This window comes from Mobula birostris, chromosome 2 (genome assembly GCF_030028105.1).
Source record: "Mobula birostris isolate sMobBir1 chromosome 2, sMobBir1.hap1, whole genome shotgun sequence".
NCBI classification, from domain to species: Eukaryota; Metazoa; Chordata; class Chondrichthyes; order Myliobatiformes; family Myliobatidae; genus Mobula; species Mobula birostris.
The window spans coordinates 183,309,580-183,329,584 of NC_092371.1; the positions used below are offsets into that span (position 1 = coordinate 183,309,580).

Genomic DNA, 20,005 nt, shown 5'->3' on the forward strand with positions numbered 1-20,005 from the left:
GTCTGAAGGTAGATAACTCAATTGGACCAGATAGTCTACACCTCAGGATTCTGAAAGAGGAAGTTGAAGAGATTATGGAGGCATTAGCCGTAATGTCTTAAGAATCACCAGATTCTGAAAATTGCAAATGTCACTTTCCTCTTTAGGAAGGGAAGGAGGCAGACTGACTTCAGTGGTTAGCAAAATGTTAAAGTCTATTATTAAGGTTTTGTGGTACATGGAGACACATGATAAATAGACTAAAATCAGCATAAGGGGAAATCTCAACTGACAGATCTGTTAGAATCCTTTGAGGAAGTAACAGGCAGGATAGACAAAGGACAGTCAGTTATGTTGTGTACTTGGATTTTTAGAAGGTCTTTGACAAGGTGCCAAGCATGGGATTTCTAACAAGATAAAAACCCATGGTAGTACAGGACAGGTACCAGCAGGGACAGGAGATTGGCTGACTGGCAGAAGACAAGTAATGGGAATAAAGTGGAGCTTTCCCAGTTAGCTGCCACTGTCAAGAGGTGTCCCACAGGTATTGGTGTTGAATTGACTACTGTTTATGTGTTAAAGGTCTGTATGGCAGAGTTTATGGCCTTTTGGCCACAGTTGTGGATTATACAAAGATAGGTGTAGGGCAGATACCGTTCAGAAAGCAAGGAGTCTGCAGAAGGATTCGGAAAGATTTTTGAATAGTTAAAGTGGTAGATTAATGCAGTGTAGTGAAATGTATGGTCATGCACTTGGTTGAAGGAATAAAGGCAAGACTAGTTTCTGAAAGGGGAGTAAATTCAGAAATCAGGTGCAAAGTGACTTGAGAGTCCTAGTGTTGGATGCCCTAAAGGTTAACTTGCAGGTTGAGTGGTAGTAAGGAAGGCAAATACAATATTAGCATTCATTTCAGGAGAACTAGAGCATAATAGAAAGGATAGAATGCTGAGGCTTTATAAGGAATTGGTCAGAACGTATTTCGAGTATTGTGAACAGTTTTCAAAGGTACATTTAATGTCAGAGAAATGTAAACAATATACATCCTGAAATGCTATTTCTTCGCTTTTTTGGACTCCATATCTATGAAAGGATGTGCTAGCATTGGAGAAGATTCAGAGGAGGCTTTTGAGAATGATCCTAGGAATTAAATGTATGAGGGACGTTTGATGCCTCTGAGCCTGTACTCACTGAACCTGAGAAGAATGAGGGGGGGATTTTAGAATATACTACATATTGAAAGACCTAGATTGAGTGCACAAGGAGAGGATGTTTCCTATAATTTGTGATTCTAGGAGTAGAAGGCACAGCTTTAGAATAGAAGGATGTCCCTTTAGAACAGAGGCAAGGAAGAATTCCTTTAGACAGATAGTGGTGAACCTGTGGAATTAATTGTCAAAGCAAAAGTTGATAAGTTCTTGATTAGGAACCTCTTCAAAGGTTATGTGAAGAAGACAAGAGAATAAATCAACCATGATGGAGAGCAGATTTGGCTAATTCTGAACTTGTGCCTTATGGTCTAGCTCCCTGCTGGCTGTAGTTGACAGGGATCATTTCCAATCAGTGACCGCATCAGCAAAGTCAAGTTACAGCTATTGCAAGGATCAGAAGAGGGTGGAAGTGGAATAGAGAAGGGGAGGGGTTACACACATTTCAGTGATGAGGACAAGTCTGCTTAGCATTATACCTTGAAGAAATTCTCAACTTGGAATGTCTAATATGTTACCCGGTAATTTTTGTGGACTTGTTTTGGATTGTTCAGCTAATCCTTTGAGTTCCTGAAAACTGCATTTGCAATTGGGAGCTAATCTTGTAAACTTAAGATGCAGTAAACTCTAAACAAATATATTTTACAAATTGGCCAATTTCGCTTTCCATTGATTTAATAGAAAGAACATTGGATATAGCATACTCAAGACTGGTGACTAGCCTTTTCCTACTTTACACTTCCAAAATCGAAAGTTCCACCCCATTAGGTAGATGAGTTCTGCACCTACGCCCCTAGGTGTTACGGTCTTATGACCTATGTGACTTGTGGCAATAGTGCAACATGCATTCATTTGATTCGTATCATTTTTTCTTCCACAAATAAATGTTTTTAAAAAGGTTTTAGCACTGCAGCAAGTTTGATATTCACCTGCACTATATACTCCGGTTCTTTATATATTCATTGATTACAAGAGAGTGACAGCAGAAAGACTGAAACTGGGCTTTGCCAGAAACACACTATTTTTCAGAACCAACTGGTAGCTTGGTTGAATGATGTGGGAATTTATTATTCATGAAAGTCGATTGGGCTGATTCACAGGTGTATTAAACTTCTGTTCTCGCCCCCATGACTCCTTTCCTCCCCACTCTCAATACCATCTGTGTACACAATTCCCTGTATTATGTTCTGTAATTCATCAAGAAACAAAAAAAAAACATGTGTTTCACCTTGGTAATAAATGAAGAGATTGGTACTGCATCAAAGGTGAGGGGAAATGACATTCTATTGAGAGATACTGCAACCAACATATTTTAGGTAATTACAAATATGTTTACCTTGCATTTTGAATTTCCTTTTCACTTACTTTCTGGGGGAACTCTGTCTTTGTGTGGGCAGCCTGATAAACTGCGGTGATGAGGGTAAAGGCCTGTGACGTGTCCAGTTCCATCACATCCTGGCGTGGGGCACTTGCTTTCTTTCTTTTCAGGCCGTGATGAATCTATCAAAATTAGAGAAGTTGTTTTACAAGAAAAATGACAACACTGTTACAGAGCTTGGCAAAACAGGTACTCCATCATACAGAAACTGGAACCTATATTAGTTTACTCTGTTAATTAGTAAACAACGTTGCACTCTCGTCAACAGTCTGATCACACTGAGAGGCATGTCAAGTAAATTTCCTTTTTTGACGTTTGCTGGTCAGATGTCTGAAATAGGCTTTTGAGTCACATTCGAAGAGGATATATAACAAGCTGCAGTTCTGCCAACTTATTGACCAGAATAAAACTGAATAGTCAGCCTTGTGCAAACAGTGTACTGACAGTTTCCGTTTGGGGTTCTCGGCAACCTTATCAATTAAGGTGGGTAGGAAATGGAACCAGAGGGAAGTAATTCTTTGAAATTGGGCAAGCCTGGATTGGCAATGTGGCTTTTGTGCAAAAAAAAGGCATAGGACCTATTTTTTTTTTAGAAAAGTTTGTAGCAATACACTTATTAATTGTTGTTTAAGCTACTCCATAACAGGGAGCAATAGTGCAGGTTCAAAATGAAACTTGATAACTCCTGAAATCATTTTTGTTTCAGGTGTTAAAGCTGAAGAGGTATCAAACTATACACATTCTGTAAAGAGATTAATTCTATTAAGAGTTGGGATAAAAAATAAATGAATCAAAAAAAGTTGTGAAAGCATAGCTTGAAAGCCTTTAATTTAGAAGGTTGGGGTGCTCTAATTAGAAATTATAACATGATTTAGTCAAAACAAAGAAACAACTTTTAATTATATAGATCTTTAAAGAAATAAAGCGCCCTACAGTTCTTCACAGTAAATTTACTAGCCAAAATTTGACACAAATCCTTATAAGAATATACAAGTGTAAGTCAAAAGTAAATTTTAAGGACCACTCTAAACGATAAAATGGATACAGGGGGAGCCTTATTTACATCTATTAAATTGATTTACATCTGTTAAAAATGCTTTATGGATAGTTGAAGACCGAAAGATTAAAGATTGGCTTTATTTGTCACACGTACGTCGAAAAATATAGTGAAATAAGTCAGGCAGAAAACGTGATAAACTTCATTAATACCGCTCGAGATAAGATTCTGGAGAAAGTAACATATAAAAAACAATGGCAAATCCCTTAATCAAATGATCCCAAGACCTAGAGCAGATGGCTACATGGATTTTAGAATGGTCCCAATGGATTGAAAAATAGCAACTGTAATATTAGTGCTAAAGCACCCAGAGAATCACAAATATTCAAACTTCAAACGGAAGTCATCCAAGTTCAAGATGGATCCCTGTTGGCTCTCAAAGACATCTGGGTATACTTGTTCAAAAATTACAGGAAATTGGTAGGCAATTCAGAGGGTGAATAACCCTTAATTGTTAGAGGGTTAATGTAACATATTGTAATGTGTAACATCATGTCTTGCTTTTGTTTTACAGGGCTAGAGTGCTGTGCAGAGTGTTGGTCTCCTTATCTCAGGAAGGATACACTTATCTTGGTGATAATACAATAATGCTTTATAGCATTAATTCTTGTGACAATGGGGCCATGTTCCATGAAGTTCAGAATAAGTGGAGGTGATCTCATTGTATCATAAAATTCCTAAGATGCCAGATAGGTTGCATGCTCAGTGGAAGTTTCCTCTTGAGCTGGTGTCTAAAACAATGGGCAAAGTTTCAAGATAAGGGATCAGATATTTAGGATTGAGATTAAGAGGAATAATTTCTTCCTCTGAAAGTTGGTGAAATTTGTGAATATTCTAAACAGGATAATAGCTGCTTAATTATTGATTTTTGGATTGCATGAGAGATTAAGAAGTATGGAGATTGAGTGAGAATAAAGTTGAGGAAGATCAGTCATGACATTGTACAAGAGCAAATCAGTCTCAAATTCCTTTCCCTTATTTTATTTTGTATATTCTGATGGTCGTGAGATTAGTACTGTACACATGGGCAGAATTGGAGGAGTGATGAGGAGTTTAGCATTGATGGAAGTAACAAAGAAAAGAAGAGATGTCACCATAGAGTGGCTCAAATTCAAAAACAAAATTGAAGATTGAGGCTGATGAAGCTTTGCAAGCATAGTAAAGATTTGATAAGTGTCAGATATGAAAATTAATAATAGTAAGTTCATTCTCAGAAGAGCTTTGGATAATTTTGTTAAATAAAGTGCATGTTGGAAATTCTAACTATAAATTTAAAAAAAGCACAAGCCATTCTGCAGGCCAGGCAGACCCTGAGAAAAAATAAACAGGGCAAATTCTTCACATCAATGACTTTACAATGGGGAACAAATAGAATCTATGGTTGGGATAAGCTGAATCACGGTCAGTGGCAGGTAACACTAAAGATGAAAGTAGTTGGTCTTGGTAACTTATTGCATCAGCAGAGGAAGTCCAGAAAACATGGATGTTATATTAAGATTCAGTCATTAAAAAACGGAGTTAGAAATCATGCCTTCACAAAAAGGAGTTGTGAAAGTCTGGGATCCTCTTTATCAAAAGCCTGAATTCATTGGAACTATCCGGGCTGAGATCCTCCTTGTTGCATGGTAAAATGTACAGAGTATATGAAGTTAAAGCAGAAAAATAGCAACAGGCTATTTAAACAGCTGTATGATGTATTAACGGAATGTCCTCCTCTTGCTTCCACATCGCATGGTTCCAGATGTGAACGGCTTCAAAAGATCTACTGGTGGTCTCTTCCAAATGACTTTCAAGGTTTTGGTGGAACTTGGAGGAAAAGAATACTGCTGGAAATTTGATGCAACAAAACTAATATACTGTTATCAGATCCCAGTTTGCTGATAACACATTAATAAAATATTGACTAAATGTTGAGCAGAATTACTGTTGAAATTATCACTCTATATAGTTTGCCAGAGTTATATTGAAATGAAAAATGTATAATGTCATCACATTCAAAGGGTACTCACAAATACTGTATTTAATAGATCATTAATGAATTTGGAATTGCATCCTTTTACCTAAAATTGACCAGCAGTGGAGGACCTGGGGTCTTCTTACAAGTTAATTAGGAAAATAGCTGAATGAGATGTTTTTTTTATAAATAGTGCCTTTCAAGACCTCAAGACCTCTCAAAGAGCTTTACAAACAGTAGTATACTTATGATGTATAATCATCAATACAATGTGGGAAATGTGGCAGCCAGTCTGAGCCTAGTAGCATGACAATGACTGATGATATCAGTTGATGGACACTGGGTATAACGTCCTTGTTCTTCTTCAAATAGACCTAGTAGATCTTTACATCCATCCATCCATCAACTAAGTATTTGCTATGAAAAATGGCACTTCTGATAGTATAGTACTCTTTCGATAGTAGACTGGAATTTATTTCTTCTCAGGTTCCAGGAATGTGACTTGAGTTGTAGCATTTTTACATAGTGGCATGTGGGCTATAAACTGACCCAAAACAATGGAATATTCCTTCTTTTTCTCAAAAATAATAGACACATGCAAAGGCATTCAGATGGAATAGTAAGTGCTCATTCAGTATATACCTTCGTGAGAGAGAAAAATCTGTTATTCCACGTGAATAAATCACTCTTTACAAGCATTGGTTATATTGTAATATATATCATGGTTAATATATCCTGCACTAGTTTCATAAGAATTTTTTTTTGCTAATTGGTCATTTCTTTTCCTTTTAATCAGAGTTATGCCATTTTCAGAAGTTCTCTGAATTAGTTGGGATTATTTTACTATTTAATGTAATATCAGTTGCTGGAACTTCCTTTGAACATCTCCAAAGAAAATAATGGCTGGCAGTTAAAAATCTGTTCAGCACAGAGTTCTGCAATTTTGCAAACATTTTCTGGTATCTTAGCACCCTTGAGAAATTTGATTCTCAAATTTTCAGAAGTACTTTCATTTGTGCTTACACCTTTTTGAAAATAAAACTTTTCCAGATGATATCAATATTTATACAACACCCAATATTTAACCTCTCTGCTCTATTTCTATCTGTTTATCCTTCAGGAGCAGGCACACAGATGTAACTATATGGCAGGCTTCACCAAAGTACAGGCTCACATGTAGCTTTATTCCTTAGTGGCCTCCTTGGTAATCACTTGCCAAGAACACTTGCCTGTCTCTTCAGTTCTCTTGCACAAAACAAAAATTCCTCCTGTGAGCATTGTTTTCCATCAGCCTGTCTAGTTCCTTCTGATCCCGTGGGGAACTTTCCCACCTCATCCCCAAGTTTCCATCTTGTACTTGGAATGTGCCATCTATATATCAATAGGCACATTTAAGAGGGGGCTACCAAGGGCATTACTGCTAGACTAAATGTTGGCAGCTGCAAGATCTTGCAACAGACCAACAAAGTAAAGGCTGACATATTACTGCATTAGCTTCTTCAGTATGCAGAGAAACCTGAAAATGCTCTTCTGACAACCCAATAAGCTTATGGGATTTCCAAAAATATAGGAATAGGATGGCATTCATCACTCTTATAACATCAAAAATATGGTAACATCTACACTCAAGTGCCAGTTTATGAGGTACAACTGTACACCTGCTTGTTAATGCAAATATCTAATTGGCCAATCATGTGGCAGCAACTGAATGCATGAAAGCATGCAGCCATTATCAAGAAGTTCTTCTATTGTTCAGACCAAACATCAGAATGGGAAAAAATGTGATCTAAGACAGATAATGATTGTTGGTGCCAGATGGGGTGGTTTGAGTATCTTAGAAACTGCTGATCTCCTGGGACTTTCACATGCAACAGTCTCCAGAGTTTCCAGAGAATGGAGTGAAAACAAAAAAAAAGTCTTGTGAGCAGCAGTTTGGTGGGTGAAAATGTCTTGTTAATGAGATAGGTCAGAGGAGAAGGCCAGAGTCGTTCAAGCTAGCATCAAGGCTAAAATAACTCAAGTAACCATACATTACAACAGTGGTATACAGAAGAGCATCTCTGAATACACAACGTGTTGAACTTAAAGTAGATGGGCTACAGCAGCAGAAGACCATGAACATATACTCAGTGGCCACTTTATTAAGTGCAGGAAATATTAAAGTGTATATTATTTAAATAGTTATTGGTTGAAGTAAAAATGTTGTTTACTGAGTACCGTGCTTGTTATAAACTGCACTACCTTTGTTTAGTGAAACTGATCAAGTTTCTTTTTAAAGGCACCCATAAACTTTGAATCAATTATCATACCCAAGACCATGGCATCTTGTCCACCAATGTGTGAACAGGCAGTATAATAGGAAGAAAATGGATTTTCATATTTTGAAGTCTGTGAATTTTGTGTCCTGCGTTTCACTTCTCACTGTCCACATAAAATAGTTTGATTATTTTTGGGTATCCTTAGTGTTTTCACCACGCAAACAACTTTTTTGGCAAATTGTTACACCATCTGCCCAATCGATCTAGCTGAGAGAGAAAGTAAAATTGTCCTCATTACTTAACTGTCTTAATGTGACTGGGAATTGATAATCACTGACTTGATAATTGATAATCTCTGACTTGTTTGCTTTAGGGCTGCAATTGTAATAGGGATGCCTAAGTGTTGTTTACTGTAGGGGTAACAAGTTGGAACTGCGCTTAGAAGGGAACCAAAAAGATAACTTTTTCTTGTTTAAAGCTTTTCTGGTTGAGCCTGAAAGAACAGTAGTAGCTAGACTTCTCTTCCTGCTTATGTATCAATCGATGATCTCTTTTCTCAAGCAAGGGCTGTTTTCCTGACTCAAAATGCTACTTACCTGCTGAAATCATAAGCTGAGATCTGTGTTTAATTTCTCCAAGACAGTTTTGCAATTTAGTGAACTGAATGCTTTCCCTTCTTCTCTGAGCCGAAGCTGATGTACAGAATGTGAATTACAAATTAATGTTCTGTGGTTATGATGAGCCAGGACGTTCCTTCAAGATCTACAAGAATACTTTATGTTTCTCAGCCTGTTACGATGATGCTTTCTATCCTTTTTCTCCCTAGCGTAGTATCCAACTCAGCATCAAAGCTTCTTAATATCAGGTAAGCTCAGAGTTCAACACGTACTCATACCATGCTATTTAAAATCTATTCTAATTCTATGGATTTGACATGTAATGTGAGCAGCCAAAGTTATGGACATAATCAACGGATCTTCCTCAGCAAAACCCAGTTCCTGCACCCACTTTAAATTTATCCTCTCTTCATTTAAGTTCACTGACAGCCTGTTTACAATGTAACTTCCAAACAAAGTGAGTTAAAAGTGTTTTTGAATATTTTTTGGAATATTATCCAACAGTCCATAAAATCTACAAGTCCCAGTCTCAAGAGTGCAAGATAGAAAATATTTTACTGTATTACTATATTTCATAAAAGCTACATTGTGTGTTATTGCTCCCAGATAAAAACAAAGTTACATCCCTCTTGCATTGAAAGCAACATGCAAGCTTTTAATAAACATGGATGTTCAATTATCTAAATTGAATTACCCAAATTATGCATTACTTCTAACTACAAACGTTTGTATAATTGGGCACTATTCCAATAGTTAATAGCTGACCACCTACCCAATTCTTCAGTATATCTGGGGCAGACTGCAGGGGGAATTGACATACAGATCCATGATAAGGTATATTTACCCAGTTTTGTACCTGACCTATTTTCTGCTGTCATTCCTGCAAATCACCGGACTATCTGCCATATATGATCTCATACAAAGGAATCAGTACTAAAGTGAGCACAAAATACACCCAATTATATTTTATAATGTTCCTGATTTTATATACGTTTATATGCTGTACAGAGTTATCTGGTGCCATAGCAATTGTAAATGAGAATTATGTATCTTAGATTTCTCTGTCTTGTTCATAATGCAACTACTTTGCCCTCTCCCTTAATTCAGTTTTCTGAGTAATACGGGAGAGGAATACGGAGGTTTATGAACCAGGTCCTCATCAGGGGATCAGAGGTGGAAAGGATCAGCAACTTTAAATTCCTCAGCATTATCATTTCAGGAGATCTGCCCTTGGTCCAACACATAAGTGCCATTACAAGGAAAGCATGGTAGCGCCTCTACCTTCTTAGACATTTGCCAAGATTTGGCATGTCATTTAAAACTTCGATAAACTCCTATATATGTGCTATGGAGAGTATACTGATGAGTTGTACTGACTGGTTGTATCAGACCATGCTCTTTTATCACTGTTGCCAACAGGAAGAAGGTACAGGATTCTCAGAACTGACACTACCAGGTTCAGGAACAGTTTTTACCCCTCGACCATCAGATTCTTGAACCAGAGAGGATAACTTCAATCAACTTCACTCATCCCAACAGTGAACAGTTCCCATAATCTATGGACTCACCTTCAAGGACTCTACATCTAATGTGCTTGATATTTATTGCTTATTTATTTATTTACTTATTTGTTTGTTTGTTTTTTTGTATTTGCACTGCTTGTTGTCTTTTATTGGCTGGTTGTCTTGTTGAGTGTGGTTTTTCATTGATTCTGATGTGTTTCTTTGTATTTACAGTGAATGCCCACAATAAAATTAATGTCAGGGTTGTATATGTACTTTGATAATAAATGTACTTTGGACTTTGAACTTTTGAGTAGTTGTCAGTTGCACTCACTTGTACTTGAGTAAATTCTTTAAAGCACCAGCAATCTGCTCTGCAAGTTTACTGTCGATGGAAGGAAAAATACAGTATATCTAACAGTTATTTTGTAGGAGCTCCTCATAATATTTCATTTTTGGAAGGGTATTGGCAGGTGGTGGGCTGAGCACATGCTACTGAATAGAAGTACTGGAACTTTTACCTATCTTGCTGAGCAACAATGACCAAAAGAGACATGGAGTCACTCAGCGCAGAAACAGGTCTTCGGTCCACTAGACCACACCAACCGTAAAGCATCCATTTACATGAACATTGCACTAATCACATTTTATTCTCTGCTCAGTTTTGCTCAGTTATACACTAGGGGGTCAATTTTACAATGGCCTAGCAACCGGTATGTTTGGGTCTTGGAAGGAAAGCAGAGCACCTGGAGGAAACTCATGTGGCCACAGGTAGAACATGCAAATAATACGGCATTGAGGTCAAGACTGAACCTGGATCACTGGAGCTGTGAGAGAGCTGATTAACAAGCTGCCCCACGGTGCTTGTAGAAGTACATTTAATTGCAATGTGCAGCCTCATTCCAGACTGCAAACTGGAGCATATGCAATGTTAGCTAAACAGTAGTTCACAGATGTACTGTGGCAAACCACTGGTGGTTTTATAATACTAGCAATAAAACACAGAATAGAACCCTTGTTTAATGTTAGGGGTTCACACTGTATAAAATGTTGGGAACTCCTAGAGCAGACTATTTGCCATTGACTGAGGAGTCACAAATTCAACCCATTTCCCATACATGAAGGATTTGTGCCAATACCAGACAGAAGGGTGAAAAAATACTCTCCCTCAATATTCTTTTGATTCAGATGGTGAGAAATTCATCCCCCATTACTAACACAGGACATACTGTGTTGACATTAGTGAAATGAATCTGACAATAGGGATCAATTCACCTTTGTTACTATACAATGTTCTGACAGAGGATACATTTTTAGGCATTTTTGTTGAATAGTGCTTGACCCATGGAAGGAGGTCTCTGGTTAGAATCTAGGAGTTAATCAACAGAAGAAGCTCAGCAATCTTCATGGCTCTTGTTAGGAGCCTGAACTGTAGTTATCCTTGGAGTTGGCCCAATCTGGAAATGACTGGAAGGCTGTAAAGTCATCCTGCATTGCATTGCCTGTTTGGATTAGAGGAGCTCTTAATGCAATCTATTTATGGTATAGTGTTTGACCTCGCCACCAGTGCCTGCATACATCTTTGATGAGCTGCAAGTGTTCTTAAAATTAGCACTCTAAGTTCTATCACCAGTCTTGAACATCCATTCATTGGCATGTTCCTCTTTATGTTCTACCTCTAGCTGCTCCAATGCACTCCTCCCTGGATCACATTCTAAGTTTCCTACATGCAAGATATAGAGTGAGTGATGATGTACTTTGCAGGACCAGAACAACAGGATCCTGCTTTTGCTTCTTCTGAAACAGCTGGAGGATGAAAAGAGGAAGAAATGTTAGTGTGGACCAAGGATTACATATCATTTTAACAGATGAGTCACATAAGTATTTTGATTTTTTTTAAGAAACAAATAATATAGAGATCAGTAGAATGAGAAGGAAGAGATGCAAAATATCAACTGGCACTTCTATTTCTACGTCTTTACTTTCTCTTCTGAGGAACTCCTATCGCCTCACTTCCCAGGTTGTGGAGAGATATTCCGTCATAGAGCAGAACAGTAAGGTTCATCATCTGTTGCAGCTCTCTATCTGGAATTATGATTGTATTCTCCATAAGAAAAAATGCACAAGAATTATCATGGTGGGACATCCAAATATTAGAATGCAGACCATTGTGACTGTAACGACAGTTGCTTGCACAAAATAATTAAATTTGAAGCTTTCGTTACAGTAACCGCACATGACTGGAAGGCTGCAAAGTCATCCTGCATTGCATTGCCTATTTGGATGAGAGGAGCTCTCCATGCATGTTACTATACAATGTGCTGAGCACTACTGACAGAAGGTGAATTTCTAGGCATTTTAGTTGAATAGTTTAAAACAAATTTTCTGGAGAATGCTGGGAATATAAAAGACTCCATGCTATTTTTTTGTTACAAATGGAATGCAATTCAAGCACTTGGAACACACCACGAGGTGAGGTTATCTCAGATGATTATCAGTTCAGAAACGGTGAGGTGAGGTTATAATAAAAAAAATATCAATTCAGCTAGGTTTGTTGATTTTTTTATGCATCTGTTGCAATGTTAAAGTTTCGGATTGGCTCTTACACTCTTCCAATTGCATCTGACCATGACCTGTGATTACTGCATTAGTTTCCCAACAGTGTCTTCCTTTGCATGACTTCATCCAGCAACATTTCCAAATTACTTAGTCAAACTGGAGGCTTTTTGCCCTTCTTCGGACATTACTTTGGCAGTAACCTGGCTAAGGTATTCCCTTCTTAATTTTTTTTTTTGCATCACTTATCACTTAAGCTGCTGCAGGCTCCAACCAAACTAACCTTCATGTCTGCCATTCCTGCCCTCCCCCAACAGGTGGTTGTGCTTTTGGTGCTCAAAGCTATATTAATTAATCCCTGAAATTATTATGGGGTGACTCACTTCATGTCACTTCAGTCAGTACAAATCATACAACACACAATGTCAACTTACAGTTTTATTCTTGCAGAAAACCTAAATTCAAAGCCTATTCACATCTTCCCTTAAATAATAATGGAATCCAGATATGATTAATATTTTAAGGAAATTTCCATATATTTTATGTTTACAATATGAGCATAACACATACTGTACTTCATTAACTTTCCAATGAGTAGTAGATTACAGGCTGTTGTCATCTGCTTACGATACAGTACTTGCTATATATTTTATATACAGTTTTTTTTGCTTGCATATGAAATTGGATTATAGGGGTCATTATGCTGGTTTGAAGGGCCAATCACTTAAGAATGAAATAAAGAAGATTTTTGTCTCTAAAAGTGTTGTGAATCTTGGGAATTCTCCTTTCTGAAAACTTAAAATGCTGAATAATCAGTGATTTCAAGGCTGATATGATGTAAAATTCAGCGGGGGGGGGCAGGCTAGGGGAATTGGACAAGGAAATTTAAACTGAGCCCAAGATCTGATCAGTCATGATCTTATTGAATGATGGTAGAGGCTCAAGGGCAAATACGGCCCTCACCTCGTTTGGCACTTTTCCAGGAGAGAATTGAGACAGAACAAAATCCAAATATTTGGAGGTGGAAAATGTGTCATATTTTACTCATTTTGCTCGTATCTTAACATGTTTGACTCATTAATTTCGTTCCAGTCTTCAAGTATATCAGTATTGAATTGACCCCTGCTTGACTTCTGTATTGTCTTGAAGCTGTGAAGTACTTTGGGACAATCTAAGGTTTTGAAAGGCACTATATTGATACAGTTTATTTTCAATACCATTGGCCCAGCCCTAAACAAGACAAATTGAATGAGGAAAACCAGCTTTTTATTATTGAAAATTATCCTTATAGTTAATCTTCATCCAAAGAGAAGGCAATCTCTTCAAAACTATAAATATTTCCAAAGCGGAGGCACATAAAGCAAAGATTACAAAAACATAAATTAAGAAGTTGATTATAACAGACTGATAATAAAAGTAGGAGAAAGGGAAAAGGCAACAGAATGGAGGAAAAAGAGAACTCTTGTATGCAGAAATATTTTAAATTCTACAATTATAATGGTCAAAAGTTATTTCTTATATTTGTATAAATTAAAACTGTGGTATCATACTTCCTTTAGAACCACTGTGAAGGCTGAATTGCTTTAAAAATACACTGCCACTAGGAAAATTAAAATTGCTCAAAATTGCAAACAGTCTATGACTTTAAACAATAAAACCACATGCACCTTTTCAGTTTTAATTTGATGAGTCAATAAATTTACTGACTCTTGATTGAACAAGCACTCAAAAAGGTAAGACCAACTTCATTCTCATAAGCACTCATAAAATTCAGAACAACTAACATATACAATTTGAAGGGACATACCATAATTGTATACATCAAAGTAATAAATTATTGTATATATATTTGGTGCATTAAACAGGAACATCAGGTGCCATGTTAATTATGAAAAAATATTGGAATATGGATCTCATTGTATGCAAAAATTACAACACTATTAAAGTAAATCTATCATAGTAAAACAAGAGTAAAGCAATATAATAGCTTGAAAAGTCTTTCTGTATATATTTTGATAATGTTGAAACCAAAGACTGATATTCTGCTAAGGTCTTTCTGCTTATTTGTTCCTACTTGAAGATAAACAGAGGAACCTCCATGAAAATTTATCCCCTAGGTGTTTTGTTTTCATCTTGTAGATGTGTAGGCTCTTTAGTATGCATTACCTGACCATCAATTTACAAAAGAATGAAATCAAATAAAGTGGAATGTGGCTTAAAAATCAATAACTACTGATCCAACCCCAATTTCTTTTAGCTTTACACAATGAATCATTTCAATAAGCATGCAATGTTAATACCATTAAGATAATTTGTTTTTTGATATTAGTCATTTTTATATTGTTCAGTTTTTTTTAGGTAAACTTTGTTTTGAAGACAAGGCAGTTGAATTAATATCTCTTAACAATTCCAGAAACATACTGAAGTTGTACCTTTAGGGTAGTATGGCTTTTTAACATGGCCATCAGAGGATCTGGACTTCTTCTCATCTCCAACATGATGCCTTGGAATTTGCTCTGAAGCATCTCTCTTTGCAGCTTCCATTGCCATTTTTTCTCTCATTGCCTTAGCCCTCTCTGTTTCCAGTGCAATGGCCTTTTCTAACAGAGTCAAATTTCCCTTGGTCATATCAAACACTTCCTCAGACCTGTCAGATTTGACTGAGCCTGTATCATCATCTCTGTCACGTGATTCTTCTTCCTTGACACCAGAAGAGAAAGCCCTAGAGCGGGGGCTCAGTTGCTCCTCAAGCTTCATCAGGTTGACCATATCTGAGTAGTTCCGATCTGACATCCTTCGTGTGACGTCATCATCAGGTCTGTTCTGTTGACAATCACTAAAATGATGTTGCTGGTTTCTTTCTTCATGTTGGCTCTCACTTAGCTTCCTAGCCAAGTCAAAACATTGGTTCCTTAGGCACTCAAGACTGCTAAGGCAAACAGCCTCATCACTTTCATCAACGGTCTTTTCCAAGCCATCACTGGTGGACTTGCATGATCCTAAGTTCACATTTCTAAGTTCATTCTGTATTAAACCATCTATACGACCCCTAACATTTGCATTGTCTGAAAGTACCACACCATGTCCTTGTGCCAGTAGTTTAAGAGAGTCCACTGTTTCCCTAACAACATCACTGTCAACATCTAAACTCAACTGGCAGGAGTCACTTTTATTTGTTTTTCTAACCCTGCTCCCATTAGTGTCGCTATCATCCTCCAGGCCACGTGCTGTGCTGTCACTCATTTCAGACTCTGTCATAGCCCTAAATGCTGCATCTTCAGCTATCTTGCCCAGGTTTAATAATGATTTTGCAACAAGCTCATCATAATTGTCATATTCATCATTGTTGTTATCATCTTTCTCATTGTCCTGGTTTCTCCTGACATTATCAGATTCTTCCTGAAGATCTTCTGATGGAAAACAAAAGAGCAAAGCTTAATTATTGTTTTTCAATAACTTTGAGATAAAATTATTCAATGGATATTATTACCATTCTACCCAATTTTTACCCTGTTCTAAAGGCAGAGGCTCAAATTCTGCAGACAGGTGGCATCTTGTAACTTATTAATAATTTTTTATGTATCAATAATAAGAATTATGAATTCCACAGGGTCCCTTCCAATCTCCTATCATCTTTTTTCCAAAAAAACCAGAATAAACACCCAAGAAAACAATGTGAATGCTGAAAATGACCATTCACTTGTTTGGTTAGGTATTTCACAAGGACAGCCTCCGCGGAGTTTCAAAGACTGAATGACACTACACTGATTTGTAATGAGAGAATATAACACATCATTGTATTCCATACTGTTCTTCCGAATTTTGCATGAGTTCCAGCAACAGTCATCAAAATAGAAACACCAATTTTTATTTTCCTGGGTAATTACTTTTCTCTTCTACAAAGTTTAAAAACATTGAGGTAAATTATTATGGCCTCCTGCTGCTCTTACCGGAATTATCTGTCTCATCAAAGACCAGAGATATTAACTGGTGCACTCAATATCATACCATATGGCTGCATTTTCCCTCTGGTTTCAGGAATGTCTTTTCATATATTCTAAATGCATGTGCCACTGGTTAAGAAAACACTGAGCATAGTTATTAATAAGTGCAAATGTATTAAAAATAAACACATTTTCCGATTTGTGCAAAATTGATGATAGATTCATCAATAAAATTACAATTTAATTTGTTACTTAGGTCCATAAAGGAACACTGATAAAAAAATTGTGTTGAGAGAAAAAAGATTGGCTAGTAGAATCAGCTAGTACCTTTACAAAACTTTTTGATGAAGTTATAGCATTCACAATGCTTGTTAAAATGCTCTTAAAACTAAGCTTAACTCATGGACTAATGTAACTTTAGTCAGAGAATTAAACTGATATATTTGTTCTACAGCAAACAATCTTTAATTAGGAATAATGCTATATTCACCTTTCTGTAAAAGCAAATAATATGCTAAATAACTACTTTGGTGCAGAAAATCAAAACTAATCCAAATTCATTAATGAAACAACTTATAAAATTGTTTGAAACTAATGAAACAAATTATTTCACAATTAAAATAAAATCTTTTAAGCTCTCAAACTGCAATTGTAATCAAATTCATATTTGTAGGTTTAAATACAGTCACTTGATGGCAAAGATTTAAAATAACAGATCAGCTAGAAATTAACTCACAAATTAAAGAAATGACCGACGCTTACCAACAAAATAGCTTTTTCATGACCTAGTGGTCAGTTAATAAAATTTTACTCAGTTAAAAATAAACGTATGCTAATTCACAATATAATTACTATTATATAACACTATTTTTAACAGTAAGATGATTGTTTTATCAAAAATATCTGGACTATAGTTTTGGATTTCCATTGTTTAGCCAAGCTTTTCTTGAATACCATTCATCACAGTAAATGTGAGATTAGGAAAATTATTTGACTGATTTCATCCCCTAATTTGTTTTAATAATGCATATTTAAAATGGAAAATATTAAATCCAAACTTGGGAAATCTTTGCATTTATGGTTAAACATTGAACAACGTTCAATAGATTTTATAGCTCTTTAAAAACGATGGAAATTCATACCTTGTTCATTGCTCTGATCTTCATACTCCTCATCCTCTTCATCTTCCTCTTCTAATTCATCCTCATCTTCTTCTTCTGCTTCCACATCCTCTTCCTCTTCTTCATCTTCCTCCTGATCATCATTCTCATCAGAATATTCCTCATCTTTCTCATCCAACTCCTCTGTTCCATCAGTCTCATAGCACTCATCAACAGAAGAGTTGTCTGTTCTCACCAGAAATGTTTTTTTCTTGGGAGTTGGTTCACTTGGTTGCTTGTCCTGTATTTTACGCTTCTTTGCCAATGGACATCCATAAACACTAGAACATGGAAGCAGAAACATTAACACAGTAGGAAGAACTTCCACAACTAGAATATCAATATTGGTAAAAATACATAAGAGAATCAATACTGCTTTAATATTTTGATGTCAGACAGAAACTCTCTTTGAGCATCTAGTATCACTACTAAGCTCCTAAAAAATTAACTGGCTCATTGATGATTTAAAAATGTCATTTTTATCTCTTTAATAAGCAATAGTCCAAAAGTTTCTCTATCAGTACAATGATAGAGAAGCATTTGGACTATTGATTTTTATAAAATTAATTAATATAATCAGCAAAGATTATGTAACTCTGCCCTACATGTTTGCTTCTCACAAGAGAAATCAAACTTCAGACAAGTATCAGGAGATTTAAAACCTATGTATGTTTTTATTCAGTACTCACCTTTTTCATGAAAGCTGACTTACCTTCTTGTAAACTCGGACACTCCTATATTCATTTTATTAAAGTTTTATTGACCCTAGTCGTTCAATTATGAGCCCTGGGAAGATCTATTGTCCACTGAATTCTGTTAGTAAGTTTTGGAATCAGAAATTTATAGCACAAGTGGAAATGTGGCATATTATGTCCAACTGAAAATAGACTTGAAGTTAATTCTTCAGCCCTTGTTAATATCTTACCATTTTTCATGTATTCTTTTCTATCAGATCTCCACCTTACTGATCTTTCGAAACTAGTCCGATAATATCTAAATCAGTAGCATATTCTCATTAACAACCATGCTGCCAAAATTGCTGTCAATAACAAACTTCTTACATTTAAACCCAAGGTATTTATATATACCAGGAGAAACAAGCAAGGGATCTAGTACTAAGCCCTCTGGAATCCCACTCTGTTCAGCCAACCAGTCAATAAAGTTTGGTAACCATTATCCTTTACTTTCTGTCAGCCAACTAATTCTTAATCGAATTGCATACTTTCCCTTGGATTTCATTACTTTTCCATTTTAGAAGAATCTGCCAAGTGTGACTTTGCAAACACCATGTTAAAATTAAACACATTTGGTGCATCAAGAATCCTTGTTATCTTGTTAACAGCACAATTCAGACATGATAGCCTACAGCAAATTCTAAGTATTGACTTTAAAGTTTACCACAAGTAGTTTTGAAATTGTTTTTTTGGTTTGTAGTTTTTCTTTAAATTAGTTGCTAGGGCTTTAAAAGTCACATGTGACGTTAAGACGAAGTAAACATTGAAACCCACTCTCATGTTGAAAAGCAGCAACTGTTAACAGTTTTCAAGGACAACATACCAGGAAGAAGGAGTGAAGTGAAATTTTCACCATAATTAGTAACTAATCAGAAAGTATACCAGATGGCAACTAACAGGTAAAGTTGCACAGCTAGCTACCTCCATGGAAAATCACTAGCTTGCTGCATTGCACAGATTTCTGCCCTTGAGCATTGCAATGTGGAAGTCAGGAATGAGGTGGGGATTAGCTGGTGGTGCATCTCAGGATTTCATTGCAGCACAGTGCTCAGTCATGCTGAGACAAGGAGCTGAATGTGCATGTTCTTCTTCGCAATTCTGCAGCATTAATAAAACTGTTCCATTGACAATTCAAAGTACCACAGATCATATGTCAGAATCAGATTCATTATCACTGGCATCTCTTGCGAAATTTGTTAACTTAGTATTAAAACAGGCAAAAGAAACTCTTGTTAAGGCTGAAGTAAAACATTGAATAGATATTAAGGCGAATAATTCACAACTTGGGCACAATTGGTGAACTGACCTAGGTTCAACTTGGTTCAAATTGACCTAGTTTTACAAATTTTTCTATTTGATCAAGTTTCTGCTCAAACTTAACTACATTTGAGCCAAATATCTTGATATTTTTGAGAGTGTTTATCTGGTGCAGTTTTATGGATACTGCTGAAAACAGCATTATTGTAATAATAATAATAATAATATATTAATTAAACAGTTTAGTCCGGCCACAGTGATTTTAAATTTCAGAAATTACATTAAGAACAGTACACATCCATTTTCTTGTCATATTGATATACTGTTGCAGGTAAATATATATATATTCTCACACACACACACACACACACACACACACACACACACACACACACACACACACA

At 36.3% G+C, this 20,005-nt stretch overlaps 1 protein-coding gene across 1 annotated transcript in view; it reads right to left on the reverse strand.

Moving 5' to 3' along the window:
* The window catches only part of LOC140209840 (myelin transcription factor 1-like protein), a 354,336-nt gene that overhangs the window by 227,690 nt on the left and 106,641 nt on the right, over window positions 1-20,005 (reverse strand). Inside the window, exons 5-7 of the mRNA XM_072278399.1 lie at window positions 17,593-17,891; window positions 14,939-15,916; window positions 2,550-2,684 (exon numbers count right to left, since the gene is read on the reverse strand). Of these exons, the coding sequence (XP_072134500.1) occupies window positions 2,550-2,684; window positions 14,939-15,916; window positions 17,593-17,891 (1,412 nt within the window). The remainder of the gene's footprint in view (window positions 1-2,549; window positions 2,685-14,938; window positions 15,917-17,592; window positions 17,892-20,005) is intronic.